Source organism: Biomphalaria glabrata, chromosome 7 (genome assembly GCF_947242115.1).
Source record: "Biomphalaria glabrata chromosome 7, xgBioGlab47.1, whole genome shotgun sequence".
In the NCBI taxonomy this organism is placed as follows: domain Eukaryota; kingdom Metazoa; phylum Mollusca; class Gastropoda; family Planorbidae; genus Biomphalaria; species Biomphalaria glabrata.
This window is the reverse complement of record NC_074717.1, coordinates 22,148,041-22,168,745: the sequence shown is the minus strand read 5'-3', so window position 1 is coordinate 22,168,745 and position 20,705 is coordinate 22,148,041. Positions and strand designations below refer to the sequence as shown.

Sequence of the window (20,705 nt, the reverse complement as noted above, 5' to 3'; positions counted from 1 at the left end):
GTGGTCGGCATTTTCTGGTGATACTCCACATGGGCAGATTTCACTGGTTCCAATTTTGAGCTTCCGGAACATGTGTTGTCGCATTCTGTTGTGTCCGGTCCTGAGTCGAAAGATTAGACGTTGGTCTTGTCGGGATAGCTTATAGTAAGCATCATCTTTCTTGTGATTTGGATGGGAGCTCGTCCATTTCTCATTTATTTTCTACAATTAATTTCTTCGTTTCTTCTGGATAGAGTGCAGAGTTTACTTGTGAGTTTCTTATAGTATAAATATTTCAGAATCCAAACTTTTTTTTTTTCAAATTTAGCTCTTCTTGAATTGAAACCAAAATGAGAAAGTGCATGTCTAGTATTGTCTAGTTCAGTGTTTCTCAAACTGTGTGCCGCGGCACACTAGTGTGCCGCCGAAGCTTTGCTGGTGTGCCGCGGGAGTTTTCAGAACGCCACACGTGCAGCATTACACAGGTCTGCCTACTATTAAATGTTTATTTTACGTTGCGATGACATCCCTATCTGCAACGACCAGTAATAGTAGTGGATCGCTCCATTATGACGGAAAGGGGTGTTAGCTATTCAGATTATGGAATTGTCCACTATTCATATATTATTATAATGATTCAAATGTAGGCCGCCTTAGCAGACGCACAGCAGTTCTTGAATTGGTAACGATAATAATAGGCGATGTGTTTTATGTAAATTGTTCAGGTGTATGCTAATAATAACAAATTATCAATAAGTCTTATTCATTATTATCCATGGAGAAATACGTTAGCAAGAATGAAACTGCGAAGGCGTTAAATGAAAAGCAAGGAACCAAACGAAGGTACAAAGAAGATTACATCGGATATGGTTTCATATCTTCGGGACCTGAAGATGCTCCATTGCCATTCTGTCTGATCTGAAATGCATCTTTGTCGAATGAGGCGCTTGTTCCAAGCAAATTGAAGAGACACTTGGAAACAAAATATCCAGCTGTAAAAGCGCAACCGAAGGAATACATCGAAAACATCAGGGCTCAACAAAATAAACAAGCTAAGAAACTTACGAACTACCTAAAGCTGCCAGTAAAGGGATTGATTGCAAGTTATAAGGTTGCTCAATTATTAGCGAAACGCAAGAAAGCACACACAAAGGCTGAATCAGTCATTGCACCAGCTTTAGCAATAGTTGTTGAAACTATCCTTGGACCTGATCCCGCCGAAAAAGTTAAAAAAGTTCCTTTGTCAAATGATACTATCTCGCGCAGAATTGAAGACTTATCGTCAGATTTACAAGATCAAATCTGCAAACACTTAGACGTGACAGACGATGAAGTTTATCTGCTGTGGTCTCTTCAAGTTGATGAATCCACTGACGTTAGCTCCAAAGTCCAGCTGCTAGCTTTTATTCGGTTCATAAAGGATGAAAAATGTGTCAACGAATTCTTATTTTGCAAAGACTACGACCAAAGGCGAAGATATTTTTAAAGTGGTGAACATTTTGCTATTCAATCTACATTGGAAAAACTGTGTCAACGTTTGCACCGATGGCTGTCCTTCCATGCAGGGAAATAGAAAGGGATTCGTCACTCTTATGCGTCAAGAAAATCCAAATGTATTAGTTGTTCACTGCATGGTCAACAGAGAACCTCTGTCCTTCAAATCTTTGCCGAAAGATTTGATGTCTGTTCTGGATCAAGTGATTGAAGTTGTAAACTTCATCAAATCTCGACCATTTGCATCCCGACATTTCTCAGAGCTTTGTGTTTCCTGTATCACACCAAGGTTCGTTGGCTCTCCAGGAGAAAAGTGTTAAAGCGTGTCATCAAACTCAAGGCTGAGTTGATTTCATTCTTGGAGGCTGAAAAAAAAGACTTTTGATTTTCTATTCATGATGAGATCTGGTGGGTTAAGGTGATACTTCTCTCTGATTTATTTGACAAATTAAATTCATTGAATTTAAGTCTTCAAGGACCATCGGAAACCATCATCACTGAATCCTCAAAACTGAAGTCATTTGGTGAAAAAATTGTCTTTGTGGCAAAGTAAGATCTTGAAAGGTGTCTTCGCTTCTTCTACTTAAAATGAATGTGCTTCAACTAAAGAAATCACCTCAGAAATTCTGTACACTTTGACACACCTGCAGTCAGAATTGCAGCATTACTTTCCAACAGTTTGAAGTAATGTGTATGGATGGGTCAGCTATCTATTTGGAAACAACAATCTTACAACTGAAGAAGAAGAGCAGCTCATTGATTTAAAAAAACGATGCAGTTCTTAAATCAAGTTTTACCGAGAAAAGCTTGGATGTGTTTTGGATTTCAATCAACAAGTTATATCGTGCAATCAGTTTAAAAGCAATCAAAATAATTCTTCCATTTGCATCTTCATGGTTATGTGAGTTTGGATTTTCAGCACTGACTGAAATCAAGTCTAAGAAAAGAGAGAGACTTCTTACAATAGACGATGAAATGCGAGTTTGTTTGTCGACTTTGGAGCCTCGATTAGATCGCATTTGCTCTCAAAAACAGGCATACCATTCACATTAAATGTAATACTTAAAAACAGGTCAAATCTTTTTTTCTTTTTATTATAAAACAACTATTGCTCTTCGTGGTGTGCCGCGAAATTTTTGTAGTTTTTTTAGTGTGCCGGCAGAAAAAAAAGTTTGAGAAACACTGGTCTAGTTCCTAAATTTCCTATTTAGATATTAATAACTTAAATTTTTTTTTTGCTCAAACCGCTGTTAAAAACAGATTTAAAAATGCTTTGAAATAATGCCATGTAAGAATTTTCCAGAGCTATTGGAGGGTTAGATGGTAGTGACTGTAAGTCAGATACACATCTACACATATCTGTGTGGCTTGTGTTTTGGAAAAGTTCAGCTCTTATTACAAACCTTCTATGAACTCTGTTTGGTAAAAAGTTATTATATTTCACCACATCGAATCTCGGATCAAGCTGAAAATTTGCACAATTATTTCTTTTACATAACAACAAAAGAATCCATAAGAAAAATTAACCAATTAATTAATTAACTATTGGTAACTAATTATTTTGTTTGGTATCTCAAACAAGGGATATAAATTTTACTTGACTGATATGGTGGTATATGTTGAATTAGCCCCTTTTCTTGTTTGTAGAAAGAAAAGTTTGTAAATAACAAATGTGTTTCTATAAGCAGCTCCCTAGCCCAGTGGTTATCGTATTGGCTTTTGGAGGCTAGAACTTGAATTCAGGTCACTCACTTTTTTTTTTAATTTGAAAAGTGATACCCTTCTTTCTCCCCCTACCCCTTCCCAACTGGTCCAGACAGGTGATAGGATCATAGCGTAGTGAGAAAGCTAAAAGCATGAAATTGTGCTAAACAAAAACAATTGTTAAAAAATATTTTTAATGACAAGATTTATTACAAATTTAATTACATGACTGATCCAAACTAATTGAAACAACTGCACTTAATATAAGCTTTGATTTTTTTAAAAAAGTATTTTTTTTAGGCTCTGAACTTCTTATACTTTCATCTGAACCTTCATCAAGGAACTTGTCCACTATGTGCTAGCCAACAACTAGCAGGATCTTGTCCACTATGTGCTAGCCAACAACTAGCAGGAACTTGTCCACTATGTGCTAGCCAACAACGAGCAGGAACTTGTCCACTATGTGCTAGCCAACAACTAGCAGGAACTTGTCCACTATGTGCTAGCCAACAACGAGCAGGAACTTGTCCACTATGTGCTAGCCAACAACTAGCAGGAACTTGTCCACTATGTGCTAGCCAACAACTAGCAGGAACTTGTCCACTATGTGCTAGCCAACAACTAGCAGGAACTTGTCCACTATGTGCTAGCCAACAACTAGCAGGATCTTGTCCACTATGTGCTAGCCAACAACTAGCAGGAACTTGTCCACTATGTGCTAGCCAACAACTAGCAGGAACTTGTCCACTATGTGCTAGCCAACAACTAGCAGGTTGTATTGCATTACTTGTGGACTAGAGAATGTGAACAAAATCAAGACATCAGTGTCTAGCCCAGGGGTCTCAAACTCATTTCAGCATGTGGGCCACAGTGGAAAGTAACAACCACTCTGCGGGCCGCACCACATAAAGAGAATGTTTTTTCATTAAATTTTACGAACACTACTGTCACTGCAGTTAAATGCTAAAATAAAGTTTTTATAATTATTAATTAGATTTAGTGTAGTTTATTACATGCACAGGCAGTTTAGTTTACTAAAATAAGTTGACGTTGTCTCTGTCACTTATTAAAAAGCTGAAACAGTAGTTCCCCAAAAAACAACAACTATAATTTCTAGGCCTACTGCAGATAGCTCGTCACTCATGTTTCTGTCCACTCAGCTGAGAGCGTTTGGCAGAGACCAGACCGTCGACGTTAGGCCTGAAGTCGCGTGTAGTGGCAAGCACCAAGGTTGCTGTCAGATGCTTATCAGTCAGTCCTGATCGTAATGCTGTTTTGTTGATCATTCTGGAAAAAAACTGTTCATACCCCCAAACATCGCTAGAATTCTAGCAGCTGCGCCGAATAAGTCTGGCAACTTCTCTCTGTGAAGAAACTGGTAGAAATCTGGAACACCAACATCAGAGTATTTTTGCTTCAGAACAGTGTCACACTGCAGGTCCAGTAGTTCCATCTGGTCTTCCTCTGGAACGTTTTTCACTTCAACTGCGAAGGGAGTGGCAACAAGTGGTCAAAAACTGTGGTTCGAGAGCAGTGAATTGCTGAAAGCGGTGTTCAAAATCTTCCAGTAGTCTGGCTAAGTCTGGAAAGGATGTCTACGTTCCATGGTTCAACCATAATGCTCTGTAGAAAAGACAAATGAGCCAGGTTTCCATCTGCCAGCTGAGTGGCCCACAAAGTCAGCTTGCATCTGAATGATTTGATGCGGTCAAACATCACGGTTATCAGCTGCTTTGTGCCCTGTAGTGGTGAATCGAGTGCATTGAGATGCTGCGTGATGTCAGTAAGAAAAGCAAGATCCGACAAAAACATTGGGTCACTGAGCTGACGTAGGCCTATGTCTCCGTCTTTCATTGCCATGAACAATGCTATTTCCCGACTCAGTTCAAAAAATCTCTGCAGCACTTTTCCATGATTCAACCATCTGACTTCCGTATGATAAAGCAACTCTCCGTATTCCGTTTCTAAATCAGCTAGAAAACTGTCTGTGGTTGAGACCCCGTGTACGTATGAAGTTCACCGTCTTCACGACAGCATCCATCACGTTCTTCATTTGTAGACTTATGCCACAGAGTGCTTCTTAGTGCAGAATGCAGTGTATGTCTGCAAAAGGTCCCGCTAAGCTGAGCTCATACCGTTTCTCTACCATTAATCCAACAACACCAACCTTCTCAGAACACATTGCTGGTGCACCGTCCGTAGCCACTGAAACAAGTTTTTTTCCCACGGTAGCCCACACACCTGTCAATACAAGCTTCCAGTTCTTGAAACACGTCGCGTCCAGTCGTCGTTCCTTTCATGGGTAGTAAGTCCAATAGCTCTTCAACAATGTTCAAGTTTTCGTCGACCCCACGAATGAATACGGCACAGTTTGCGGTGTCTGTTACACCAGTTGACTCGTCCAGTGCAATGGGATATGCTACAAAGTCTTTTGCAGCGGCAATCAGTTGCTGTTGAACATTTGTTGCTGACTCGGTGATCCTGCTTGCAACTGTGTTCGCAGACAAACTTATGCCTTCGAAGAGTTTCTTTTTCTCGGGGCAAATAATTTCACACGCCTGTAGCATACACTCTTTTACAAAGTGGCCTTCACTGAATGGTCGTGATGCCATCTCGCTAACAACAAAGCTTGCCTTCAGCTATCATTTCACGGCTTATATGTGGTCATTGTACATTTTTTTTTAATTCGCGGACGTGGCCGCGGGCCACACAAAATTGTTTCGCGGTCCACGTGTTTGAGACCCCTGGTCTAGTCACTCAATGAACATCTCTCTCTGTGATGTCAGCTCTATTGATGTGCAATGTTTTGTATTGGTGGGAAAAAAATAAAGAGCCCTTGTAATTACAACACATTTCCCATAAGGATTAATTAAGCAGTCTTTGCATGTCTTAGTCTTAATCTTACTCTTTGTTTTTGTCTTAATCTTAGTCTTTGTCTTAATCCTACTTTTAGTCTCAGTCTATGTCTTAGTCTTATTTATTTCTTGAGTCTCTTTTTATATTGAAGCTTAACATAAAAAACTGAACATTTTCTTAAAATAGTTGCTACTTTGAAGTTTGCAGAATTGGCTATAATTAAATATGAATATTTTGTCTGTAATGTAATTATATTGTTTTATATGTTATTGACATAGTTTTATGGAGCCTAGTAAAAGATTTTTTAAACTGAAATGACAATACTGGTACCCCAAAAGAGACCTGGGCTGTGACCTAATTTGATTGTTACCACTGGACTAGAGTAAGAGAAAGGCAGACATCAGGCCCAAGAGTTGAATCACATGAATAACACTAGAAAAGCACTTTCAAAAAAATTATTATCTCTGAAGACACTTTACTTTTGTCATTGGTTGCTTCAAACAAAAGTGAAGAGCATTTAGTCAAAAGATAAGATAAGCCAGTGAAAAGAGGGAAAACATCTATACCCAGACATGTTTGAACCTCAGACAAAGCATCTCATCTTTTTTATTCGTCTAATATAGCTCTCAAAAGTAAAACTTTATTTCAAAATTGATGAAAACAGACATTTTTTAAATACATAAATTCATTTAATTAGAAGTATTGTTGCAGTGCTACTATGTTCTGGACTAAATCATTGATCCATTCTGACTGGAGAAATTAATTTAAAACTTTGCTCTTAATGATGCTCACTCTTCAAACAAAGTAATGGAAAGAAATTATGGTATGGTTATTTTTTTTTTTTTACTATTATAAGAGCTAGATCAATGTAGACATAGCCTTTAACTCAAAAATGAAAAATAAAATTTCACAAGACAAGAGGCATTAACCAAAGTGAAGCATTAATGTTTTGTTTTTATGTTCAAGAACAATAATTAAATCAATATAAAAACATGTAGGCCTAGATATAAGGGCTGAGTGATCAAGTACTTTGGCATTTGAACCATGGGTCTCAAATTCAAATCTTGTTGAAGACCATGATTTTAATCTTATGGATTTTTAAGTCTATTCTGAGTCTACACAACTCTCTATCAGTTCACCCACCTGTAATGGCGAAGTCAAGGTGGTTGTTTGTTGTGCTGGCCACTGACACCCAAATAAACAGATGAGCTTTACATTGTAAAACCAATAATTTAACATGATCTGGCCCCAGAGATCGCAAGGTCTAAAAGGAGTACTTTTACTTAAAGGCCTATCTCTCTATATATGCTGCGCATACATTAAAAGATGAATTTTTTACAGGTAATATTCCAAGAGCAGCCCTAACATTCTTGCTATTGACCTATCTGTGTCTCTTGATTGTTGTTGGTAAGAAACTTCTTTTCTTTTTTTTTTTATTACTAAAGTCTAGGATATTGGAATAAAAAAAAAGTTTAGAATTTAGTTCAAAGGTAAAAAGGTGCAACTTATTTTTTTACCGAGTCAAACGTTAGAGATTATAGACTTTATTTTGTTATATTCAGAACATTAAGAAAAGGTTGTATAGAATCAAATTGATATAAATGTACATTTTTAAGGGTAATTTTAGAGGATAAAAAGGGATTTTCTACTGCTTATAATTTACTTTGATAGACCTAATAATAGATTCAAAGGGCTTACATTCATTTACATATAGATCTATGTATTATTATATATACATCCACATATTATTTTTTATAGATTCCTTACTATTGTCTTCAGTCATGTCTACTGAGTGTCTATTTATTTGTTCAACTTTGCAATGTATAAACTTGACATCTGTATGTGATGGTGTAATTGATTGCGACAATGGTCAAGATGAATATTGCCGTGAACCAGGTCAGTCTGTTGTTTTTGGAACTGTTTTAAAATTTTAGTGTTTAGTCAACCATTCTCTTTCTCTCACTCTTTGTTCCAGTCTTCAAAGTCTAGACAGTCCATCCCCTTTCTCTCTAACACTCTTTCAAGTCTTAAAGACTCTACAGACGTCTACTAGAAATATCTTTTGCTGTTATTTCTTGTGTTAATAAATTGTATCTAGATCTATGTATTGCATATTTTAATGTCTTATTTTAATTAGATATAGATCTACAGCTGCCAAAAGTTATAGCATACATATTTTTAGTTAGCAGAGTGATTCATGAACTCTTTTTGAAACCTTTTTTTCTAGGTCTTTATTTAGATTCATCCTTAGAAAACTACACACTACCATGCTTCAGGTGTGCTGATGGAAGGTGTATTTCTCCAATACCATTGCTGTATGGCAGCCATGGACTACCAGACTGGTTTCTCTGTGATGGTATTTCACATTGTAAAGATTCATCAGATGAAGATGATGGTAAGGACATGGTCATGACACTAACTTCAATCAAACCAGCTATAACAATTCACTGAGAAAGATAAAAATTGTTCATAGACAGCTTAGTCCAAAAGTTAAACATCAGGAAAACCAATCAGAAGCCACAAAGTTGCAGGAGACTTGCACTATGATGCTTGTCTTCATTTCTGAAGGAACATCTGAAAAACCTACAAATCAACATATATTTCTGTGGAAATATCTTTATTTGGGGAAAGTAAATGCAGTTAGCTGTTGTGCTGGACACATAACATCCTCATAAACCATTGGCCATAGATGACCTATAGATTGTATGGTCTGAAAGGCATACTTTACTTTTAACCTTCTAAAATATTTCTATATCTAAAAAAACAGCCACTAGAGACCCAGTATCTTAGGGAAAAGGTTCTGTGATATAGTTACACATTTAAAAAAAAAAATTTTATAATATTATACAGAAAATGTTTAATTTGTTAATGGAATGTCTTTTTTTAAATCTCAATTGAAACACAAATTTCCTTACTTTTCCCCCCAAATCTCATTTGACAATATTGCATCATTAGTCTCTGCCATCTGTGGTTCTCGGTGAATCAGAAAATCCATTATCGACCATCAAATCCAATGCTCTCAATAAACTGCTTTGTAGATTCAAGCTGGGTAGTTCTCTGTGATGTTTTGCTGGGAGAAATGTCCACACACTATTGTCTTGAGCCTGTTTCTGGGATTAAAGTCTGGTTATAGGGCATAACCCACATAATTAATGAGAAATAAGAACTTTTATTATTATTGACTGTTTCTGTTGTGTCTTTGTGTTAGGTGTTTGCAGACCACATAAACGCCCATGGATAGAGAAATTGTTAATAACATGTGTGCCTTCTGATCTTGAGTTTGGCCAGAACAACAACATCATGATGTGGGCTAACAAACAATGTGATGGCGTGATTGACTGCTACAATGGCCTGGATGAAAAGAAATGCGGCTTGAAAAGTAAATTAACTAAAATTTACTACTACACTTAAATATTGTCAAAATATAAAATTCTTTTTTTTTTATATGATAAAATTCTTTAGCTATAAAAAAAAAAAAAAGGAATTAACCAGTAAGTAGTTATAATGTTTTTTGTTTAGTGTAATGCACAAATGGTAAGACAAATTTCCATATGGACAATAAAGATTATTATTATTATTATTATTACAAAGTGACATGAAATCTTATCATCTTCTTATCTTATATATTACAGACATTAATTAAAAAAAAAAGATGATTATGTCCTACACATGTTCCTAGGTCAAATCATGCATGTTAATCAATGACTTAAATTCTGCCAAGTCACTGGTTTTCCTGGCTGACCCAGGCAACCCATTCCCTGCTCCAATAGAACTAGGAAAGAAGGAGCATTTGTACAAATTTGTCCTGACATGAAAAACGTATTTTGAACACTGGTGCTAGCTTGTTGCTTAGTTCTTTTTAGCTCATCTCAAATCTTACAATGACTTCAAAGATTACTAGCTAAATAGCTTGCTGTTTTGAGCAAACTCAAATTTTGTTTTCGTGGCATTTTAAACCATTACCACTGTAAACAAAGAAATGTTGAAAGATATATTTAGTTTTTTTTTAATTTTATTTTTCAGACTTTGACTTACTCTACAATAATATAGAAACAAAAACTCTGGCCATTGGTATACTGGTCAGTTTGACCATCATGGTGTTCCCAATTTGTTTTCTGATTTACAAAATAAGTAATTTACATTTTTAAACAATATATATATATTATTGGAAGTTGTCATATTCTTTATAATGCTCAAATAATTAAGCATAGACACAAAAGTTATATTGCTAAATTCAACTTAATCTAAACTGTCAAGGTAGCAAAAAATTTGGATCTATTGGTGGAGATTGCTAATAAATGGTCCATAAACTTTTGGTAACTGTTTAAATTTGAGTCAACTATGTCTTTGATGACTAATCAGATGTTTCTCTATTGTCAGCATTGCATGCTAATTGTATTCCATAAATTCACATGTATCAAATCAGGCTTTAAGTTACTCAAATTTACTAAATAAAATGTCACTATCATAAAAAATATTTTATAAAGAATATATTAAATAGCTTTTGATTCATTATAAGCTAAGAAAAGTTAATTGTGTTGAATTAATTAAAAAAAACCTGTCATTCAATCTGTCAATGACACTGTGATAGAGGAAACAGCTGGAGAGATGTTAGAAAAGTTGGGGGGACACATATTTGAGACCCAAAGAAAACCTCTAGCAAAAGAAAGGCCCAGACAACAGAAAGACAACTTTATTAGACCCCAAACACTATTGAATTAGTGCAAACCTTTAAATACCTTGGTACTATCTAGACAATGAACTAAATTTTACTGCAAATACTGATTATATCAACAAAAAAGGGCAGCAAAGATTACGATTACTAAGAAAACTGTCCTCCTTTAATGTTAGCGAAAAGGCCTTGGCTATGTTTTATCACGCTCACATCTGCAATATTTTAAGTTTCAATATCACTGCCTGGCAATCTGAGCATTAAAAATAAAAATAAACTTTATAGAATCCTAAATGCTGATGGTAAAATCATTGGCAAAAAACAAACCCCATTTGGGCAGTTGTTTGAGACAAACATCTATAAAAAAAGCTAACAAGATCCTTGAAATAAAGAATCACCCTTTGTGTCAGGATTTTGTGATTTTATCATCCCAAAAGAGATACAAGACATCGATGGCAAAGACAAACAGACACAAATACTCTTTTGTTCCCCTGGCAATCAAATCATTAAATAAGAACAATCTGATATAAACTTTGTCACATGTAAATTATGAGTGAGTCTGGTGTGACTGTACACTTTGGTTTCTTATAGTTATAATGTTTTTTGCTTGGTGTAATGCACAAATTGTAAGACAAATTTCCATAAAGACAATAAAGATTATTATTAGTATTATTATTAAACAGACAATGGCTTTGTCTGCATCAACTGTGGCAAAATATGCAGGCTGCAACTAGGTTAGTGTGGGCACATGAAATGCTCGACTCAACCTTAGGAATCAAAGAAATGGCTTACTATAATAGTTGCCAGAATAACAGTTTTCTCTTCCCATAAGCCAGTAGTACATTATTGAGTTGCATTTAAATTTCATTTGTTCATATTCAATCCAATTACACTTTTGTTCCAGAGAGCATGAAATTCCGCCACAGGCCTTCAACCTCAACGTCCGACACAGTGTTTACCCAAGTCTCAACAAACGATAGAGATGAGATGCATCCGGCGATGCAATGTGTTTGTCTACACTATAAGGATCTTCCAGAGAAGGTGGCCTGCAAGACAGTCCTCACCAATGAGGTAGATAGAAATCAAACCATTGCATGTCCACGTACACATCTAAACCAATCATAACACTGTAACTAGAGTCAACAACTTGGGATTTAGTTGCAGAGGAAAAGTATTTTTTTTTAAATTTATTTCTCTGAGTTATGTTAATAGATGTCAATGAGCTTGATATTTGAAAAGGACACAAAGGAAAAAGCTCTTTTTTTTTCAAAATAAGTTCTCGTCTTGATACAAATGTAAATAATTAGTTATCTGTTTTAGAGAGATGTGAACATTCCACTGAATTTGTAAATTAATTTGTTTGTAACATTTAAATTCTGATTATTAATTGGTTTTCATGACTATAAATATGTTAATAGTGGTGTAACTGTTGTCCTAGAACAAAGATTTGTTTTTGTTAACTTCTTAGTGTAAATCAATATTGGTTCTGTATTGATATATCACCTTTTTTATGGTAGTATTTCATATATTTATATTTTGTGTTTCAATGTCAACTAATGTTTGATTTTTTTCTTGCTGTCCCCAATTAAAAATATTGAAGAGATTGTCTTTCTCACTCATCAGTTGTCTCTCAAAGTTTGCAGTCTACTTGTAACAGCAAGTAGTGCTCTAGGAGTGGTTTTTCTCTGTTTTACCCTAACCCTTAGTTTGTTTTGTACATGTACATCTTTTTGAAAACATCTACCTAACACTCTGCACCTGTCATATGTTAATCTTTTTGAAAGCATCTACCTAACACTGCACCTGTCATATGTACATCTTTTTGAAAGCATCTACCTAACACTGCACCTGTCATGATCCAGTAGTGAGAGAAAATAAAAAAAGGAAATTTATAAATTAGAAGTGTGAGATAGAAAATGAGAAATAAGAATTGTTTTCAGAAAAAGTTTTGTCATAGTATGTGTGTGCTCTGATGCTCTCCCCTTGTGTTTGATTAAACCCAAGCAAAGTTTGAAATTGAGAAAAAGGATTTGATTTACACAATGGTATTGCTTCAAGAAAAATGTCATTCTTTTATTCTCTAACATTTCCATTTCTATTATTACAATCTAATGGCTGCACAGCAAGAAAAATATTAGTGCAATATCAAAAGATAAACAACAAAGAAACAAATAAAAATGTCTAGAAGATGAATATGTATTTTTTTTTTTAATGAATGAATATGTTTATAGTAATCAAAAGTAGATGATTATTATTTTCCTAACAACAAAACTTACATCAACAAAAGTATAAAATAAATGATTACTTCTCTCTGTATAAACAATAATAATAGGATTAGTTCAAATGTACAGTCAGATGTTTTTTCCTTTTAATTCCTCATGATTCCTTTTTAAATAAATAAATATAGAACAGTGGGACATTTGAGATAAGGTTAGAAAAAGAATTTTTCTCTCAAATTTGTTAGTAAATTGTCATTTGTAGTATGCTGACATTGAATTAAACTAAGTCACTTTGAAATTCTGTACAGAATGAAAGTATTTCTACCATATGTATATAGCAAATCATTTGTACCCAATACAATCAAAGGCACATAAAAAAAAAAAATCATTCCTATGAATTGCACACACACTTCTCACTCACAGGATAGCATATTTACAATCACTGAGTGGAATAAACAGATTTACCCAGCATCCACCAGTTTGTCTATTGCTGCCTTCTTACACAGTTCATCCTTGACCTGTAATACAATTAATTTAATTTAGTAAACAACACAAGAAACATGCAAACAGGCCGTCATAGAATGAATAAAAACAAAGGACAAAGGAGCTAAATTAACAATATTAATATGAACTTATAAAAGTAAAGTTCCCCCTCTCAGACCTCGTGATTTATGGGGCAGATGATGTAAAGTTCATCTGTTTTTGTGGCCCACAGTTAACCAGGGTGTCATGTGGCCAGCACAATGACCAACCGCCTTTAATTTTCCCAAATTATTGTCAGGTACCCATTAGAGCTGGGTGGATTCAGAGGCGTCCTAGAGATCCTAAAATTTAAAAATTTCAGGATTTGAACAAGGGACCCTCCAGTTCAGACCCAAGCATTTTACCACTCAGCCACCACTAAATTTGAATATGTTTGTAACTTAGTTTATTCATAAATCGATATATGTAGATATAAGGTAGAAAATTACTTCAGAGTAACTTCAGATCTCTTAGTGCATAATGCAGAAGACATGGCATGTGTCATAAACACCTTGGTTACAAATCTGATATCAACGGGGCTCAACTTCTCCCAAATACTCCCTCCTGCCACATGTTCACAATATTGGACCTTAGCACACTGAGCATGCTGTAAGCTTGAAAGATGAGCTATACATAATACAAAAGCAGTTTATTTTTAAAGACATGAAGTTAACATGTTTTAGTGACCACTAGCTAAACAGGCTGTCATGTGATCAGTCACAATACCTAGCTGCCTTCACTTTCTCCAGGTAATGTATGGATCACACTAGCTAGCTCATCAATTACCAAAACTTTGAATAAAAACTATATAGGCTTTCCTTCAACAACATTTCAACTCAAATTCCTCATTTGGGATTTATATATATATAAAAAGCCAACATGATCCAAATTTCTTTCAGAATTTGAACAATGTTCAATTTTGAATAAGTGACTGGATATCTCTGTTACCATCATACAAGTCACATTCTAATTTAGTCGTTTTTAACTCTTTTGTATTGTCAAAAAGTGACTACAAATGGCAGATTATATTTTGTTCACATTTCAACAAGACTGGCCAATACAATGACCAGCTGATGATTTTATCCAGCAAATATCATATTATGTGTGCGTGTATATATATACCATTTACTCTAGGTACACTTGGGGACATATAAAATATCATTCTTCAACAGCATACAAATTCAAAACATTCAGCAGGAGAGGGACATATAAGTCAGCAGAACACTTTTAGAAGTTTTAAGTTTTTTTTACCCAGCATTCTGGTGTTTGAAGAAAATTTGAGCAAACAAGCAATTGACCTTTTTTTGTGTGTAAACAAAATTTTACTGCAACAATTCAAACTTAAATGTGAACTAAAAAGTGACAAGAATTGATTACCTGTTGATTCAAAATGTTAAATATGTCTTTACATCCATTCATAACTTGATCCATCACCCGTGACAAGTGATCCTCATGAAGTCTGGAATTCATTTCAATAAAAACAATCTGGAAAGAAAAGATCATTAGCATATTTTAAATGTTCCCAATATATTTTTAAAATGTTCCCAATATATTTTTAAAATGTTCCCAATATATTTTTAAAGCTAAACACTGACTTGATTTATTTATTTTTAACTTCACCAAACTTTAAGAGATCACTTAAAAGTAAGATTAGCAAACATTTCTAATAAAAGGTCACTAGCAATTTAATTATATATATAGCACAGACTTCTTAAAAATTAGCTTGTTAGCTGGTTTCATGAAATGAAACTACTTTTAAAGTTATTTAAGTCACCTGGTCAAATCTAGGCAGGACAGCTACAATAATCTCTGCCCCAGCAGTGGACTCTTCTAAGTGGTTAATATCAACTATTGGTGTGTCTTTCACAAAACTCCCAGAGCAGGCTATCACATAATCTTTCATTGGTATCCCAGCATCAATGAGAGCTAAAGTGGCAGCATTCACACTGGCACAGTAGTTGCCTCCATCTGATTGAAGAACCTTTAAAGAAAAAATGTACGCTAAAATATACAGAGTTCATCTTTTAGTATTGGTAGATTTATCTGAAAAATAAAAAAAACAACTAATCAAAGTAGAATTAAATTGTATTGACTTATTTTAGTAAGATAGAAAGAGTATTAGGGAACACAAACGCCAGGGCCTGGTGATGATATCAAATAATTTAAATATAAGATAAAATGCCGGGGACAGTTCCCATGCTAAGAAACCAAGGTCTGAAGTTAACTGACATTTGTACCTTTGCCTACATCAGTGAGAGTGACTTAAACGAGAGGAATTAATTCTAGAGGAACCTGATGCAGTGATGGATGAACATTTTCTTATGGAAAATTACAAGGCTGCTTCATGGGCATACCTTACAGAGGAAGCTGAGAAAGACTATATGTTTGAAACCATGGCTACCTGTGGGCCTACAAATGTGTCACGAGACATCCATGGAAAAGGTCTGCTCACTTGGAATTAGAATAACAGTCATGGGAACGACAGTGATCGCCACTACCTCCATTGGCAACCCTGACCTCCACTTACTTCCCTTTGTCAGCTGGCTGGTATCACCGACTATCGTCATGATGTCGAATCAGCGACCACGATATCGTCTCAAGCATAGACTGGCCAACTGGAAAAAGAGGAAGTGACAGCTGCGAAAAACTGTGCAGATGGCTTCGTGGGCAACAGGCACCCTACCATCTGTGGCCCCCACTGATCGACCTCCACCTGAACTGTCAAACCTCCACTGCACTGTTTCTTTTTGGGAAGAAAAGCTTTAAGAAGGGGGCAATGTTATAACCCCTCCATGCACACCGCCATCTAATCTAGTGCAGAAGGTGCGCACTGTTATAGACTAGACTGAGAAGGATGTCCACATTAGGAGAAGAGAAGATTTCCACCTAAGTCTAGAACCAATATGAAGATGCTGTGCTCAAGGCAGATGTCCTATGTGTTTGTCAATGTCATCATGTAAATAAACATCTATATCTTGTTGAGTTGCCTCCCTTCAGTTATTACAATATTAAACATTGTGACCATGAAAAATTATTCTTCTGAAAACTGTAATGATAATTTTTCAACAAACTGCAGCAAGTTTGAAAACTCAGTTACAGTGTAATTATTTCTTAGAATAAAGTTGTTCCCTAATGCTTTTTCCATCTTACTAAATGTATAAGTCCATACAATTAAATTCTACTTTGTTTGTTTTCCCATTTTTCAGGTTGTCTTTTTTCTTCTACTATTTTTATATATTTGCTTTACCTCAACGTAAATATCCAGTTGAACTTTGGGAAACAGCTCAGTCAGAACGACAGCATTAAATGTTTGTTTCAGGTGCATTGTCATTTCTTGTGACTTCCTATCGCCCCTTGGCCTCCTCTTGCGGTCCTGCGTACTAAATGTTGCCATGCTGTACTGGCAGTTAATAAGAAGTTTATCATGCAGTGCTTTACCTTTACTTCCTCGAATCTAAAATCAGGATAAAGGTTCAAATAATATATTAGTTTTCAATTTAAATGAGCATTTTGTGTTTTCCTATACAAATGAAGTAAACATTTTAAACCCAATTGTGAAATAAATTTTTAAATTCTATTTAGTGATACATAGAGAGATAAAATTTTGCATAAAAATTAGTGTTGACAGTCAATTCTATCTCTGTTTTATGTTTATAAAGCATAACTAACTTTATTTATATTATAAAGTCTATCATATGTCAGGTATTTATTAAGCAAATGGTGATGATTTTCATTCTTACTATATTACATAGAAAAGGAAATTTATGGTTCAATTAAATGTTAAGTGTAAAGAGCAGCTGGGATATAACAAGGAAAAGAAAACAAGGATACTTGTTAAATCTATGAACATTTTAAAACAGTCCTTTAACTGAATTATCCATTTTCCAGTTCATATGATATTTGTATGAGTATGTCATACTAATGATTAAAGGAAGAAAACAGTAAAGTTAGAAAAGCCATCAAACACACTTGGTCAGAGTTGGAACAGACAAGCCTAGGAATAGATCTAGATCAAAATCTAGTTTTATACTGAGTCTTGTAGTAATACAGGAGTTACTTTGGCAATGCTGTTCAACTGAAAGTAAAACTAATGCCAAAAATATTTTGTAAGGGACAATTACTATATCTAGAATGTAGATCGTATATATCCAGTATAATATATTATTAAATGATAGTCTGTTATTATAGAATTTAGATCTTCAAACGTTAAACTTTGCGCTTGAATTGAATAAATAAATTCCTAAATGAAAAAAAGGTATTAATCACACTGAATAAGAGAACGACAAATAGTTGCAAAAATTTTATTTTATGGTTGATATAACAGTGAAAGGAAATGAGCTGAATCTAAAACTGCAAGGAAAGTAAAAACCATCCTGTTTGGGTAGAAGAATTAGTTTATTTTGAAGAAAAATTATTATTTTTTTTTGCAGAAGATATGCACTTACTTCATTTTAAATGTCTAAAACAGTATCGCGATAAATCAGTACAACTATTGACACATATTACTTCAGCACAGTTATTAAAAAAATCAAAGATGAATTTCTTGACAGATTTGAGTAGTTCAACAAAACTATTCTAGCATTCCTATTAAATCCTCTCAACACAAATCGTAATGAAATCCACATTGATCAAGAGCCATTTGAAATTGATACTGGATCTCTAGAAATTCAATTGATCGATTTAAAAAGTAAAGCTTTGTGGATGGAAAATTTACAGTCAAAAAGCAAGTTGAAATGTATGTACATTACGCAACAAATGTCACAACTTTAAAAGAAATATCTCGAGTTGAGGCACTTAGCCTATATTCGATGCATGGAATAGTCTTCCAAAATGCTAGAGTGAGGTGAAGTTGGCATTTGAAGTACTGACTATCTTCGGATCGACATATTCGTGCGAGCAAGTGTTATATTCATATATAAATAAAAGTAAAGTAAGAAGTCAACTAACAAAAAAAATTAAAATTTAGAGTCGTGCTTGAAACTCAAAACAAGTTATGAGCCTAATGTATCCAAACTTTCTAAAACCATGCAAAGCCAACCTCCCATTGTTTGTTATTGAAGTACAAGTTAGTGTTTAAGTAACTTCTTTAGTTGTTACCGAAATAAAAAAATAATTATCTAATGAAACCATATATACATATTATATTATCTAATTTGGTGTGAAAAACATGTATATATGAATTAATATATTCGTTTTTTAATTAAAAATGTAATTGTGTGAATACCATTTACTGTTGGCAAGAAAAATGTGTGGCTCTTTAAAAACTTTAAAATTTGGCAAATTGTAATTTTTTGGCTCTTTCGACTCAAAAGGTTGCCGACCCCTGCTCTAGGATGTTTGTAAAATGTTTTGTTTTACATGTTTCGGATGTTCCTTCAGAGTTGAAGATAATTACTTCCTAGTCCAAACCTCCCGCAGAGATGAGAGCGGGCAGGGTTTGAACCCTGAACCATCGATAAATCTGAATGACAGTCCAACGTGCAAACCGCACAACCAGGCAGCCATAATAATAACTATAATAGTATTATAATAGTACTAGTACTACTCTATATCTATATATACTGTATATTATTATATAGACTCTATACTAGGCGTGCTCTTTGTCAAGATGGCTGCTTTTTGTTTTCAGTGATCTATTGTGAGCTAAGTTTTAAAACCAATGACTTCTAAAGTCAAAGCAGAGTTTAAGTTTTAAGTAACATCTGTAATATATAAGATAAGATCTCTATTCTAGACCTAGATGACTCCTAGATTAAATTTTATCTAGATTCCAGATCTAGAATATATATATTATAGATCTAGATCTAATAGATCTTTATATAGTCTAGACTTCTGTCTAGTTAGTCTAGTAGACTCTAATCTTAAATCTATTTACCCTGTCGTGTCTAATTCTAATTAATCTAATCTTAAATTACTGTAAAAGTCTAAGAGTCAGTGAGTTGATTGTGACTGACTCAGTGTGAGTGAATGTGATTATTGTCAAGTACAGACTCAAGTCTGTCACAGTCTTGGTTGACATTGCCTGTTATATGTTCACCTCAGGTTAAGAGGGTGAAAAGACGTGAAACTCCTGATATAGAAACAGGAAGTAGGAATGACTGTCTAAATTGACTTTTAGTTCAGTCAGTAGTGTCTTTTGGTCCGGTGTGGACAGTAGTGACTTAGAGAGTCAAGTAGTAACTTTGAGTTATGTAGTATCTTTTGGGCAGTTGAAGCCAGCGGTCACTTGTGACAGTACTTATATATTTCTAGTATTTGATTTTCTGAGAGTTCGATATATATGTATTATTGAAGTATTTGTTACCCGCTGTAATGTCCTGCCCGCTCCCATCCCCCGTCGTCCTGCGGGAGGTTTGGACTAGGAAGTAATTATCTTCAACTCTGAAGGAACATCCGAAAAATGTAAAACATTTTTAACATTTTACAAACAAACAAGTTGCAGAGACTCTGACTTGACTTAAGACACTAAATTAGAGTGACAAGAGAAGAGATGTGTCTGATGTGAATCACAATGTCTCAATCATTCAATGTGACTCTCACTCTCAGTCCAGTGCACTGGGTGACTGACTGACTCAATCATCAATGATATTCAATGTGACTGTCTGAAAAAGTCAAAGTGTATCAGTTCAAATATTCTACCTCATGTGGTCCATAAACTGCAGCAAGAACTTTAGTATTCCCTTGTTCGAGATAAGCTGATCCATCGGCTTGTTTAAAAACGCCTTTCTTAAATCGTATTCTTCGAAGTTCATTAGGTTTTCTGCCATCTGTTCGAAAACCCTGGTCGGATAGTAGTTCCATGCCAGCCATGTTTAAAAGAAGTAATCAGAATAATCTCCCTTCGTTCACTTACCCAACCTATATAGCACTAACAGCTTTTTAAAAGTGTCAGAATTATGTAATTCTAATCAAAATTTAGATCTATGGTGTTAATATGGAAACTACAAGTACTACATGTATGATGATTTTAAATTCAGATGACTTGAAATAGACAATCAGACCACTGGCGAATCCAGGTGGGGGGGGGGGGGGTAAAGCGATCGCCCTCCCACTCGGCCGCCCCCCCCCTTTTTTTTCCCCGGATGGTGGGGCGGCGGGCGAATTTTTGTAGAGAAATCACACAATTTGTATACGAATTATTTACTTTCATTAATAATATATACTAATTATTTATATTTTAACCAATTCTTAGATTATGTCTCCCCCCAATCGTACATTGGTGAAATAGAGGGGTTGCGATTGCATCAATCCCGGTCCCC

The 20,705-nt window shown here is 34.9% G+C and overlaps 2 protein-coding genes across 3 annotated transcripts; one reads left to right on the top strand and one right to left on the bottom strand.

Annotated features, from left to right (window-relative positions):
* The first annotated feature begins 6,583 nt into the window (after positions 1-6,583).
* Positions 6,584-12,898, top strand: LOC106053844 (low-density lipoprotein receptor 1-like). Of its 2 annotated transcripts, XM_013209484.2 has the most exons (7): positions 6,588-6,856; positions 7,375-7,440; positions 7,792-7,929; positions 8,261-8,428; positions 9,242-9,412; positions 10,057-10,164; positions 11,610-12,898. In XM_013209484.2, the coding sequence occupies exons 1-7, from the start codon at positions 6,841-6,843 to the stop codon at positions 11,828-11,830; spliced, it is 888 nt and encodes a 295-aa protein (XP_013064938.2). In that variant the 5' UTR covers positions 6,588-6,840; the 3' UTR covers positions 11,831-12,898. The 2 variants fall into 2 exon arrangements, with proteins under 2 accessions (XP_055892269.1, XP_013064938.2); XM_056036294.1 differs by lacking the exon at positions 10,057-10,164 and having other exon boundaries at positions 6,584-6,856.
* On the bottom strand, positions 12,754-20,307 carry LOC106053845 (exosome complex component RRP41-like). Its single transcript, XM_013209485.2, has 5 exons — positions 20,086-20,307; positions 16,694-16,900; positions 15,221-15,427; positions 14,824-14,931; positions 12,754-13,442 (listed from the first exon to the last, which is right to left on the bottom strand). Exons 1-5 carry the CDS (start codon positions 20,254-20,256, stop codon positions 13,386-13,388), a joined length of 750 nt encoding a protein of 249 aa, XP_013064939.1. The 5' UTR covers positions 20,257-20,307; the 3' UTR covers positions 12,754-13,385.
* Positions 20,308-20,705: the final 398 nt, after the last annotated feature.